The sequence below is a fragment of the Habropoda laboriosa genome, unplaced genomic scaffold, assembly GCF_001263275.1.
Source record: "Habropoda laboriosa isolate 0110345459 unplaced genomic scaffold, ASM126327v1 scaffold80, whole genome shotgun sequence".
In the NCBI taxonomy this organism is placed as follows: Eukaryota; Metazoa; Arthropoda; class Insecta; order Hymenoptera; family Apidae; genus Habropoda; species Habropoda laboriosa.
Genome location: NW_017100193.1, coordinates 747,930 through 762,355, shown reverse-complemented (window position 1 = coordinate 762,355; position 14,426 = coordinate 747,930). Strand labels below are relative to the sequence as shown.

At 35.4% G+C, this 14,426-nt stretch overlaps 1 protein-coding gene across 1 annotated transcript in view; it reads right to left on the bottom strand.

The window, feature by feature from the left end:
* LOC108570154 (voltage-dependent T-type calcium channel subunit alpha-1G) overlaps window positions 1-14,426 on the bottom strand; it is an 82,550-nt gene that overhangs the window by 18,386 nt on the left and 49,738 nt on the right. Inside the window, exons 14-16 of the mRNA XM_017931944.1 lie at window positions 13,047-13,348; window positions 11,422-11,573; window positions 10,505-10,708 (exon numbers count right to left, since the gene is read on the bottom strand). Of these exons, the coding sequence (XP_017787433.1) occupies window positions 10,505-10,708; window positions 11,422-11,573; window positions 13,047-13,348 (658 nt within the window). The remainder of the gene's footprint in view (window positions 1-10,504; window positions 10,709-11,421; window positions 11,574-13,046; window positions 13,349-14,426) is intronic.

The window sequence follows — 14,426 nt, the reverse complement described above, 5'->3', positions numbered from 1 at the left end:
TTAGCGGTATCTGTAATATTGTTGTTACGTATTTCATAATAAATGTATACTAAATTAATTTTCTATCTGGAATTCGAATGGTAACGGGTATATAAATCTGGGTATATCGGGTAAATAAAGGTATGTCTAGGTATCTACAAACAGCGGCTAACGGAGAGATATTAATAGTATACGGAAATTGTACGCAAATTACACATGGGAGACGGTTGCTTTTCTTTTTTTTTCCTTTTATCTTCTATATCTTGTTTCTTTTTTCTTTCTTTTTCTTTCGTGTCAAAAAGAATTACTCGTTTCTTTTTCGGTTCAACGGACGTGTCGTCGCGCGGAATTATTTTCAATCTCGGCTTTGAAATTCACAGATCTTCTATAACGCGTTCTGTTTTTCCCATTTATCGTAGTCACGCACACAATCGTAATTGCTTCTTTTTTCATTCTTTTTTTTTCCTCAATTTTTGTTTCCCGGTCGTCGAATGTTTTTGTACACGCGATGCAGAACACAAAAAGTAAACAGTCGAACAAGAGAGAGAGAGAGAGAGAGACAGAAAGAGTAAGAGTGATAAGAACAGTGTGATAAACGCATGAAAAAGAGGTATTACCAAGTGTGAAAGAAAAAAAGAGAAAAAAAAAAAAGAAAACGTCACAGAGCGCAGAAAATAAGTATGTATGTGTAGAAATTCGAGAGAAATTAATGACATCGAATGTGTTGAAAAATGACACGGGAAATTCGAAGTGTCTGCTACACTGTTCAAAATTCACAAGTAAGTATCGAACGATCGCAAAAATTTCGTGTCGAATTTTCAAAAATGGCGGGCAATCTTACCGCGAGATAAATCTTCCTATCGAAAGGTACACCGCTTGTGCTTTTGTTTCGTTTTACTTTTCAAACGAAATGTCGACTTTGCGCACACCGTTTGTACTTTACTTTCAAATAATTGTTTACTTCGTTTAGTTTTTATTTTCACATGAAATGTGACTTTGCGCACAATACTTGTGTCTTATTTTCAAACCGGGCCACGAACTTCTGCGATCGTTCAATAGTACGTAGCCCACAGTGGGTTATGGTCAACGTTTCGTTGTTACAACAGAACCCCGGATTCGTGTACTGTTCGCGGTGTAAGAATTACATCATCGTTCGAAAAATTTTCATCTGTCCGTTATTTATAGACAGTATACGGTATTTTTTTAGTAGCGCGGCACAGGAAGCTCTAACTGTTCAATATTAACTTCGGCTTGTTTATACGTACATCGCCGTTCGGGACACCCGTTGTATATTCGTGTAGAAAGTGTTGGACGATTTAATTAAAGGAAATTACGTTTTAATTCGAGGAGATTGCGTACAGTGACTTCCACAAATTTCCGGACGCTGTTCACAGTATTATGACTTTTTTCAAATTGGACCAAACGATTGGAGTTTCGTTTAGAAGTTAGGAGGATTGGTGTACTAGACGGCGTGTACGAAAAATTTGGAAAAAATTGCAATTTGTGGGAATCGCGAAGAAAATTTGGAAAGGTCGCTGTTTAAAACTTTTTTATTCGAGGTTGAAGTGAAAATTTGAAAATTTGGCCAAAGGTTTCGAATCACCTCCGACTTTTCATCAATATTAAATCTGCTGCGAATTTTTCAGAGATTTGAAGTTTATCTCAATTCTACATTCGCCAATTTATCTCATATCGAAAAATTCTCAAAGTCGCTCGACTTTTTTCTGGAAATTGCAATGCTCAGTGATTCCAAACTTTAGGCCGGTAGTGTACGTTTTGTAGATTTCTGTCAATTATATACGTGGTGAAAATTTCAGATGTAAGAATCTTCAGATCACCCTCAAAAACGGTGATTTTCATAATTTTTAACAGTTTTGCAGCTCACAGCACCGTTAACCGATTTCGATGAAATTTTCGGCATGTGTATAATTCGCATAAATCTAGAAAACGTGTGCTTCAAATTTTCATTACGCGCTTAGATAAAAAAGTTGCGAACAGTCACCTTTCCAATTTTCTTCGCGATTCCCACAAATTGCGACTTTTTCAAAATCTACTACATTAATTCTTCCAACTTCTCACAAAGACTCAAGTCGTTATGTCCAATTTAAAAAGAGTTATACTGCTCTAAAGAGTGCCCGAATATTAGTGGGAGTCACTGTAATACTCGAGAATTCTAGAATGAATAATTTTTTTTTAGCATTATAACAACTTTTTAATGACGTTCGTGTGTGAAAGAATTTTACATTAAACCTGTAACGTGTTACAGTGGATTTTAATAAAATTTAGTAAATTTCGGTAGATTCCAGTGGAATTCAGTGGATTTCAATAGACTTCAGTGGAATTCGATAGATTTCAATACACTTCACATTCAGTAAGTCTCTTAATACTTACGAACGTGAGTGTGTATACACGTGTAATTTAGTATCGTTCGTAAGAAGATCGAAAAAATGTACTCTGTAAATTCGAAAACATAATTCTTCAGGATTATTCGAACAGATACTTTATTATATTATGACAAATGAGTGAAATTTATAAACTCGATGTACTTTCAAAATGAACGATTTATTTCTAACGTAAATACGTGATCAAATTATACGATCAAAGTTTCTTTCACCGAGTAATATAAAACAGTAAAAATATCACTTCGCTTAATATTTAAAAAGGTCAAAAATGATCAACTTCTGAATTAAAGGATCTTCAATTTAACCGTTCGAGTGCCAAGTCACCGCATCGGGCCACGAAGTGTAAATTTTATTCTATTTTTTTATAAAAAATTGCACATAAATCCTGCACATAATCAATTTTGCCTTTGTTTCGTGTTACTTCCAAATAGTCGTATTCAGGAAAATGTCCACGACAAAATTTTTGTAATTTTTCGACATCGAATGAAAGAAGCGCGATCGCGCCGCTTGGCACTTTTGGATTGGGAAACAACAAAGACCCGTGGCATTCAAACGGTTGAAAGAGAAAAAATGATTTTATCATGACACATTTTATCATTTCTCGCAAAACTCTTTCTCCATTCAGAAATCTTCGTTATTAAATTTGAATAATTAACACACCAAATCTTCTGCTCTTTTTAAGTAAAAAGGAATCCGAAATTTACCAAATTGTCAAGCATAATTTATCTCAAATTATAATCCTTTTTTCTAATTTGTTCAATTTTTTCAACTTTTAGTGCTAATTAATTTTCAATTCGAATGAACAATTTCGAATTACTATTCCGAACGTTTCACAGCAAGTCGGAATAAGTTACAAAATTTCTTACACCTAATCGTCGAGCTAGAGATCCCTGTTACCACCAAGTCCACCATAAAATCCTGCATTCCATCTCCGATTGCCGTTTTTTCACAGTGTAACGTGAATGTCGCACGATGAGATATAAATCGTGTAAGAAACTGTGCGAGTATTAAAACGCACACAGGTCAGGTCAAAAGCGATGAGAAGCAACAACAGCAACAACAACGAGACAATCACTCAGGAACACGTATAACATCGGCATGCAAAGAGAGTAAGATAGAAAAGTGAACGATAATTAAACATGCACGGCGCGAGCATACACGATCAGTTGAGGTAAGCGATCAAAGCTGAGAAAGGGTTGATAGAAAAAAAAAAAAGAAAAGAGGCCGGTGTTTTCCATCTATGCCGATACAAACGCTCTCTGTATGTATAGAAAAAAATTCCCAACAACCTTTCTACTTGGCCAGAAAACAGAAATTTCAGCATCGTTTCCTCGACACGCTTACACACGGAGACAGAAGAAATGTGACAGAGAGAGAAAGAGAGAGAGAGAAAACATGGCAACAAGCTAGATGTGAGAAAGATGCACTTACGACGACCACAACAAGTACATGAAAAACACAATGATAAAAGATGCAAAAAGCTTAGATAAAAGCTACTTCACAAGATACAACGTTCTATCGCAAAGAGACTTATATCACAAATTTCCTTATCGAGCGAGATAACAATAATCGACATTCGGGACGTTATAAACGAGCTGTGACAGGATTTCGATCCGATTCTTCTTTCACGGCACGACGGAAAAAAGGAAAATATAAGTTTCCTAAAGTGTGATGTAAGACCTTTGGTTCGTCAACTAACAGCACGTTTCATAAACGGTGTCTATATGTCTGATACGCGAATCTGCTCTTTCATTTGTCTCATTGTTGCTTCGGTATATTTGTAAGATTCGTTTACAGAAAGAAAAAATATATGGAACAGAGGGTGAAAACGAACGAAACGCATTGTAGAATAAAAATAAATGAAAAATAATTTCTATTTCGATTGAAATAATTTACATAAGTAAAGAGAATTTAGTATGTTTTCCTTTGATAATAGGAATTTCATTTTTAATCCATATTCACAATTTTGCTAGATATTATTCTTCACTACAGTAGGTATGCTTCTCAGATATTCGAAATCAGTTTATTAATAATGTTAACCCTTTATAATATAAAAAAGTAAAATAACCCTTTGTCCCTCAAACTGGTCGAAATAACGCACTGTATTAATATCTTTTAGTCAATTTAAGTAATTTATAAAAATAAACAAAATTTATCTCTCTTTGAAATTCATATTCTCGATATTCTTCACGTACTATTCTTGACTGTAGTGAATTTCAGATATTCGAAATCAGTTTATTAACAATGTTAACCCTTCATAATATCGAATGAAAAAAATCAAATAAAATCGCTGCAAAAATTGGACGAAATGATACACTGTATTAATATTCTTCAGTCAATTTAAATAATTCATATAAATTAAATAAACAAAATTTATTCTCTTCCTTTCGAAATTCATATTCGCAATATTCCTACGTATCATTCTTCCCTACAGTACATTTCAGATATTCGAAATCAGTTTGCACAATATTAACCCTCTACAATGTCCAAGAAAAAACAAAAAAAAAACAAAAAAACAAATAAGAAGGAACAGAACATTCTCTGTTTATTCCTCCTACATACAAACGAAACCGATCGAATTCGCGTAAAGGACGAGTAGAAACCGCGGCAGAAGCGGCAGACGCAAAAGTATAAGTAGCAGAAGCAAATCTAAGGGTCAGCTTGACGCGCAGCTTTTGGCAGATATGCGCGGAAACATGACGTTTTGTTTAAACATTTTACTCTCGCTAACTAGCGACTGCGGATTAGACGAATAAGAAAAAGCAAAGAAAATATCATCTGAGGTTTAGCTGTTCGAATGATCCGTGGCCTCCTCCTACCTCGATACGGCGGCTTGCCATAGGGGTTTCATGTATGTATCTCTCATACGTTACCTTAGGCTTCGCGAAACTCATAATTTGTAGTAGATGACACGGTCTGCGCTATATACAACACAACTTGACATACGTGTACAACGTTGATATGTAGCTATTGGACAAAATGTGTACATACATATATATATTTTTCTTTTTCTTTAATTTTTTCTAGAGGAAAAAAATTCTCGAGAGATACGTGGAAAAGTATCCTTTGTAGGTACCTGAAACACCGTCACAATAGCCCAGAGTAACGAGTCAAAGTTTTTCCTATCACACTCGACGTCAGAGCTGCCTTTCATCGTTTCACAGAATTTGCAACCAAACAGGTTCATCCCGAGAATACTACAACACAACGAAACGTGCAATGTACTTCCTTATCCGTAAATACACTTACCGACGAAACTTAAGGAACAAGGCAATTGATAAAGCGATTTAGGATATATTCTTTTCTCACTTGTTCGATTTTGGTAATCGATTGGAAGATAGCATCGATGAAAAGTGGTATAATTATGTTTCCTCGAGAACGCAGGTATACACGGTGGATATTTCGATTAATTTTGTATGTAGAAGCGTGAGAATTGAATATAACGAAAATATTGTCGAGACAAAATTTAAGAAACATTTATTTCGCAGGTTGTGTGTAATTTGTCGGTGACAATTTTTTTCAATGAAAATGTCAATTTTCGTTGTATTAGTAAGACGCTAAATCTGCTGATTTTTCTATAATTTGACGTCTGATAATTAATAACACATTTTGTTCTAATGCAAAAATCTGTCGACATTTGGAACTGTACTTTGCAATTTCGGGTGTAATTTAATTTTTATCTACATACAGGTATACTGTTGATTTTTGTGGAGCACAGTTTAACAAGCGTTAAGGAGAGTGACGTTTTCTTTTGTCAAAAATATTTTTACTAATTTTTAAGTATGCTTCGATTTTTCTTCCTTGATTTCTTCTGTTGTGAATGTAACTTGCGATTTTGCAATATACTCTTGGTATAGAAATTTGTCTTCAATTTGTATCAATTAGCCAGTGTTATTAACCCTTCGTATCTGTGGACGAGATTACTCACGAACTGATTTTTATGCAAATTTTTGGACGAGAGGAGAAGAGAAATGCGAGATATCTCGTTCGAAACTTCGAATCACGAGATATCTCGCGTCCAAATGAGAAGACACGCGAAATATCTCGAACGAAATGTCGCCTAAACGATATATCGTCGCAAAATATCCCGCCGAGGATAGAAAAGGGTTAATCAGAAAGCAATTCTGCGCCATTACATCTCATTCTCGAAATTTTCAAATTACTTCAAGATATCTGCTGTTTGCAAATTACTTTAACCCTTTCGTTACTATTAGCGCCTATAGGAGTTTTCAAAATTTTCTCACATTATACTGTTAAAGCATTTTGGTACACTTGCACCTGAATTTAACCCCTTAACGTATGATTTCTTTTCTGACTGTGCATATAAGCGTCGGCCATTTTGTTTCAGTACTGTATCAGGTAAGAAAAGCTAGTCTGTTACAGATTAATTAGATTCAGGGATACTTATTCTTACAAATTAAAACGAAAGTTGGGATTGCAATGAATTTTTCTTACTAATATAACTGTTTTTGCCTATTTCGTTAATATTTAATACTTAATACTTCACGCACTTCCGCCTTAATTTAATAAACCGAATTTCAAAACGATACGGCCGAAATAATAAATTTCACAGCCGTGGTTAAAAATTTATCGTCAGACTGTCCACGTTACGCATTAAAATCTGCCGTAGCGAAAGGGTTAAATTGCAATTTGTATAAAATTCTTTTATTATTTTTTTTTTTGGGTCACAACATTTATTTTTCTTTATCTGTTTTCATTAAATAACTTCTCTTCAATGTTTCCACGTATAACAACTGAATCTCACGTCCACGATTAATATTTCACACAAAACTGACTCTCTCTGAATACGAAACAAAGGATAACAAAAATACAACATAATGTTTCTTAACTTTTTTCTGCACCGTTTTGCACAGTTTCTGTTATTAAATGCAGCAGATGTCAAATTCTCTATATCGTTGTATTTTAAACAACTGCAATCTATTTGGAACATCTGACGATACATATTGATCAAATACATAATGCGAACTTGTTTTGTTTCTTAACTTCTGTCGGTAAGTGTACATAGATAGATAGAGATAGAGAGAAAGTGGGAGAAAGAAAAGTAGTAAAAATAGGGTATGTCGAGAAAAACACAAGGAAATTCAGGTGGGAAAAGTATGAGAACAGAAAATGAAATGTAATTGAAAAGAAAGAAAACAAAAAAAAACAAAAAAAGAAAAGAAAGCTTCCCTCGATTACAATAAATCAAGTTACTTAGCAGGTAAAGTAGGCACGTCCTAGCTTCTGTAATGTTGACCTGCTTTAAAATTGATACAACGAGTACTTTTCTCTTCGCGAACAATATATATGAAAATTTTATTTGATAAATGTTCACTGTGTCGGAAATTGTTAAGCTTCGGTGAATTAGAAAGTTACGTCTTCACGAAGGAATTTAATTACTCATCATTTTAATTAAAGAATTTAAATATAATCTGGTGTTTTCGAATAAATAAAAAATTGAGAAAGTAGAGTCTCACTTTTGCAAAATCTTTAACGCTAAATATATCACTGAAATTCATATAAAATACTGGACAAATTAACGCTTGAAATTCACATAAAAGGCTGGATAAATTAATGCTTCACTTTCTTAGAAATGGTGCATACACTACTAACCAAAAGTATAGAACTGATGGAGAATGTATGAAACATTACGTTGCAAGAGTTTGACAACAATCGAGAAATGCTAACTTTCTTTTTTATTTTATTGTTACTTCTTCGTGTTCAAAAGTGAAAAAGCCACAGACGAAATGAAAAAAAAAAAAAAAAAAAAATACCGTTCGAATTTGCACAAGTGAAAGAAAATGCTTCTTTCTAAATAATCGTCGTCGAAGTATCTGATTCGCAGGTACAAGTGAAATTAACGTGTTGCCATTTGAAATTCTCAGCTTTGTGCAGAAATATCGAGATGTATTTAGAAGTATGAGAGAAACTACTTTCCACATATTGAAACATGATTTACTAACGAATAATGCTGCAACGACAACTTGTTAATATAGAACAAATATCAGCTTGTCACATTAGATACACATACGACTTTATCTTCACAATATGCCATTGAAAGACAGCTACATGTAAGGAACATGCTTTTGGCCAATAGTGTACGTTGCAACAAATCTATGTATAAACACCTATCGAACGGTTATTAGAGCTAATGCTTATACATTTTTTCATCGGAGAACAGAGAGAACGAACGAAAAGATGTGTAAAAGAGTATCTTATGAAAGAGCGATAATTCAAATGAAATTTGTCCTCGACAAAAAAAGAAAAGAAAATCAAACTTACTCGAATTACTTGAAGAGAATGACCCCAAAAAAAGAAAAAGAAAAAGAATGACACGTAATCGACAACGATCTGAGATGAACAAATGACCGGTTGACCATCCGAAGAGTGCACGTTAAACCTTGAATCAGCGAGAAACTAATGTTTGCAGCATTGTCAATTGAAAATGAAACAAAAAAAAAAACAAAAAAAACCGAAAGAGATACATATTATCCATTCGCCAGCTGTCTAAATATCAATGACCACACCGAGGCGCACTTTGTAGGCACTTACAGTGTACATAGCAAAACAAGAGAGAGACGGAGGAGTAGAATAAGAGAAAAGAAGTACGAATACACGTATAATTAATAGGTAACTGTGCGTATGTCTGTGTGTGTGTGTAGCTGTCATACCCATCTCTAGATGAAAGCACCATGCACATATGAAGTACACGCATACGTCTATATACCGGGTGTCCAAATTTTTTCCGACCAAACTTCGTCGGTGTGTTCTATGGGTGTAGGTAAGAAAAAAATGTGGTACAAACATGGGTCGTTTGAAGCTTGGTTGAAAAGTTGTAACAAAAAGTAGGAAGAAAATGACAACGAACTTGCGGTTGCTATGATACAAGACAAGAACGGCACTGGCGGAAGTTACATTCGACGCCTTCAACTACCTCAGATCGTAAACGCAGCTCGCATAAACGGGCTTTAGATGCACATTCCGCTGATCTATTCCAATTTTGTGTCGTAACCGCACATACGTTTTTCGTATTTTTGTTGTAACTTTTTAACGAAGCTTCGAACGACCTACGTTTATACGACATTTTTTTCTTACTTACGTCCGTAGAATGTACCGACGAAGTTTAGTCGGAAAAAATTTGGACACCCTGTATATACATGTATGTGTAAATATATATATATACACGTATATATATATATCGATGTTCATATGTATGACAGGTGTCCTCTAATGAAATAGTAAAAAATAAAAAGAAAAGTAATATACACGTTGGATGCCTCAAGCCATGAGAAAGGGCGAACAAAACGCCCCTCGTAGACGTGCCAGCAAAACACCGATCGTCATTACCATTTGAACGTCAGAAAACGTCTGCTCGCAAACGCAACAGAGTCGGTAGTAATAATGAACGAGAACTGCTGCGGGACTCGATCATCTATGTACGTAAGATGCATTTACGTGGCGATCCATATGCCGTGAGAGAAGGTAAAAAAAGCGCATAAAGAAGAAAAAGACAAAGGAGTATAAAACGGAAGACATAGTCACCTAATACATTTCGTGTTCGAAGAGCAGTGACAAACAAGCTCCAGCTCCTGTGGAAGCTCGTAAGCGGACAAGAAGCTGTTCTCAAAATACATTAAATATCAACGAGACCATAGAGAAACGTTTTTTTTTTTTTCGATCATCCGATGTTTCTTTTTCTGACACACGCTGTAGTTGCTCTGTACAGCTACTCCGATCGACCGACGAGAATTAGAGATTAACGCGTAGGTACGATAGTCTCGTTGACACGTAATGTTCAAGTTTTAAATAATCTCTCCACAATCAGTAAATAGTCCATCGATAATCCAATGATTTCAATTCGCTTTGGCGGTCATGCAAACGTTATATGCTGATGAGATGATTATCTGAACAGGAATATACGACGTTAATCCGCGTCCGTGAACACGAAATGCGGTTCGTTCGATCCGCGTGATCCATCGGGATACATCGAACGCGACAATGATGTCTGCCGCGAACCGCGATCCTGGAACGTGGATCTCCGATTTCTAACGGACTCTGACGAATGCGAGAACCGTGACACAATTCCGAGCACCGTTGTCTAAAAGGGAAAGGGAACAACTTACCTGAATATAAAGATGAAAAGTACTAAAAGGGAAAAGAATACGGCAACGTTATCCATGGTGCGCAACATCACGAATAACTGCCGCCGGAGATTCGGTAGGAAACGCACGAGCTTCAGGATTCTCAGTAGCCGGAACGTTCTCAACACGCTCAATCCAGAACTACCGCTTCTCTCCTCCACAAACGCTTGACAAATCTCCACGACGCTAGACGTTCAACATAAAATTGTTTTCCTTTGCCTTTTTTCGACTTGTTCAGAGGAATTTTGTGTAATATAGAATCGACGTTAATTGCAAAGAATCTTTTCTCGTTAATGTTTGATAAATCTTATCTTTAAAAGTTATCGAATGTTCTTTTTTTTTTAGAAAAATTCGAATTTTTGCGGCAAAAAATTTCTTCAAAGATAAACTTTTGCAAAGTATACGTAATAATTTTACTATCCGTTGCTAATATGCCATACTGTTTTAGGGGATATGTTTAAAAAATCGACATGTTTAGATGTGAAAGTTCAATGAATTTTAATATCAATTATAAAGTCGACTGCAAAGGATTTCACGCACACTTATAAATAACGAATACTTGTTGACTAATTTTGGTAATGGAGAAAAGTACTTGTGAGTAGGCAAAATTTGTTAAATTACGTTAAAACGATTTTGATACAGGTAGATTTGTATTCGCGTTATTGCAACTCGTGAATCGAATTTTGTAAATTAACAAATTTTCATTGAACCTTCATATCCCTTGCTTTAACGTGAATGAAAACCGATGAAAATGCTCAAAGTAAAGAGGATACTAATCAAAAGTTACATTGCGATTGTAAAAATTAAATTATTTTTCGTCGTTTCTACATATCCCTAATCAAACAAGAAAAAAAAAAAAATAGAAACGTTAAGAAAAATGAATCATTTTGTGTATATACCTGAGTACGACAACAACTCCGTCGAAAACGTTGAATCCGTTGCTTATGTATCCAAATGGGCCTTCTGCGATTATCTTGAGTAACATTTCCACAGCAAAGACGGCCGAAAATACAATATTGCTTATCTCAACCACTATGGTCAATTGCTCTGGCTGTATCGACCGATGAAAAAAAAAAAAGATATCACATATTTAACGCACATATTTAATTACAAAACGTCAATTAACCCCTTGTCTTATGACATCGAATCATACTCGTGACATAAGTCATGATCCGAACGTGAGTTATATGTACACAGACTAAAACTTAATGTAATACAGATAGTAACAGTGTAGTATAGTGACAGTATAGTGACTGTATAGCGATAGTATATCGATAGTATAGACTGAGTATTTGGAATATAGAGCATTGGAATGGAAAGCTTAATGTAATATAGATAGTAACGGTGTACTGCACTGTACCCCTTCCAAGGAGGAACACGTTAGGGGTGCTAGTACAGGGAAGTGGTGATAGGTTGTACGATGGGTCAAGGGCAAAGAATGGTCCTGAAAAGGATCCACCACTCATGTCCACCAAAAGTTCACTCCAGTTTTTAGTGAGCTTCCAAGAGAGCAAGAACCACTAATAGTCGTAGCAAACAAGTATTGACACTAGGTTTACGGAAATTTCTTATACACCTACTGTTCGTTCAAAATAAGAATAACCTCGCTCTCGGATCGATTTTCGTCCGTTCTGCGCATAGACAGAGAGCGTAGCAGAGGGTAAGACGGAGAAAAATGTAGGCGGGGTTTGGACGTTCTAGCCCTGCCTTAGGCACGTCCAATGCGCGAAACGAGGTTATTCTTATTTTGAACAAAGGGTAGTACAGTGACTGCACAGTGATAGTATAGCGATAATATAGCGACAGTATAGCGATAGTACAGTGACAGTATAGTGAGAGTATAGCGATAGTATAGTATATTGACTAAAGCTTAGCGTTCTAGCCCTGCCTTAGGCACGTCCAATGCGCGAAACGAGGTTATTCTTATTTTGAACGAAGGGTAGTACAGTGACTGCACAGTGATAGTATAGCGATAATATAGCGACAGTATAGCGATAGTACAGTGATAATATAGTGAGAGTATAGCGATAGTATAGTATATTGACTAAAGCTTAAAACTTAAAAAAAATAATTTTAATTATTGAACAAATGAAATGGACGGAGTGTTTTGACCGAGTACGTATTTGGAATTAGAATGCCAAAGTTTGGGTGGTTGCGGCAACTAGAGGGAGGGACCGTTACGAAATTGTAAGTTAAAGAGGAAATGCATAAGCGAGGTATAATCATCATTGACAGTGATGGAGTGTCTAACCCCATAAAAGTAGAGTAGTGCAAAAGTTTGGTACATTAATAAACTTTTGGTGTTATTAGAAAACTGAAATAATTGTTGCACCAAAACCTGCAACTTGTGTTCCTACTAGCTCGATACCAATTGTCACGTAGAAATGTGATTAACTGACAAATCGAAATTTCAAAGAAAATTACGCGACAAGGGGTTAATCTACTTTATTCCAAAACGATAACAAGTAAAATTCAGGAAAAATACAAAAAAATTCAATCTTATGGTACAAAGAGAAATACTGACCTGATTATGATACTCGATCCCCATGCTCAAAGTATTGATTAAAATCGCGAATAAAATACCCTGTTGAAAGTATTTGTGCTCGACCAGCTTCTTAATCGACCGTCTTATGCAGCGTACCGCGCAAACACAACGGTTTCCGCAAGTTCTCAGGAACTTTCTCGCTCGCGAAGTTTTTGTCCATTTATCACCGTCGTCTGGCCATTGATCAACGCCTTGGAGTTCACAACAACAGGAACAATTATCAATATCCGATGCTAACCACTGTGTACGATCCTCCAGTGAAATATGTCGATCGGTTATTCCTGAAAAAAATATCCCTGTACATATACATACGTGACTGTAAAGTCGAATATTGCGTTGTATACCGATTTTAATCTCTAATGTTGTTGTTGTTTTTTTTTCCTTCTTTTTCCGTTTTTCTCTGTGGCTTTTCATCGCGATAAAAAGTAAATCAAATATAGGATAGTGTAAACGTTAAAACTGATCGGCTGCTGTTAAATTTATCTTGTACACATATAGACTGAAGATAAATATTGCAACATTGATGGGAGATATAATAAAGAGAAAGTAGAATTGTGTAATTAATTAATGCTTGTAATATGTACAAATAGAAATATTGTACAGTTAAGAATTTTGTACTTTTTAAAGTGAAATATTAAATTGGAATTCATTTCTTTGTACAACTTCGAATCATCCTATCGGTAATTTACAAATTTCATCGCCGAAAAATGATACAGCTTTCGAATGGATGAGAGTAATGAAAATAATGATTATTGAAAAAATGTATGGAAAAATAAGTGCGTGCAAAATATGTTAAACTAGAGTACCATATAATGAATCAGTAACTATTACTCGTGTATTCAATTTTGCTACCGCCTATATCTTATTTAAATATAGAACATGAAATGACAAATTAAACTAGATGTTTTACTATTAACCATAATCGATGGTTAAGTATCAATTGCTAAATATTAATTTCAATGTAAGTTTTAACGTTATACAAATGTCTTTTAATAGCTAAATATTAAAACAAATACGCATGCACAAGCTAATACAGTAATATCTCTGACACTGTCGCCCTGGTCGGAAACGAGAGGCGTCAGTTTGGGTAGAGGAGACACGGTTATCGGGGGTCGCAGCCCCCGTCTTTGTAGTTTTCCGAACGAAGACAAGGACAACGGACGAGGCAACTTTCTCTGTATGAAAATGGGGGGAAAAGAGAATGGGGAGGAAACTAAGTTTTTGCGATAGTTTGAAGGAAGGGTCAAGCGTCACTGTGAAGGGGGCCGAAACACACTTTGAATGGGGGGGAGGGACGATGAGTGGCACGAGTTCAACGGACCGTTGTTACCGTAAATTTATATTACAAGTATTTATTAT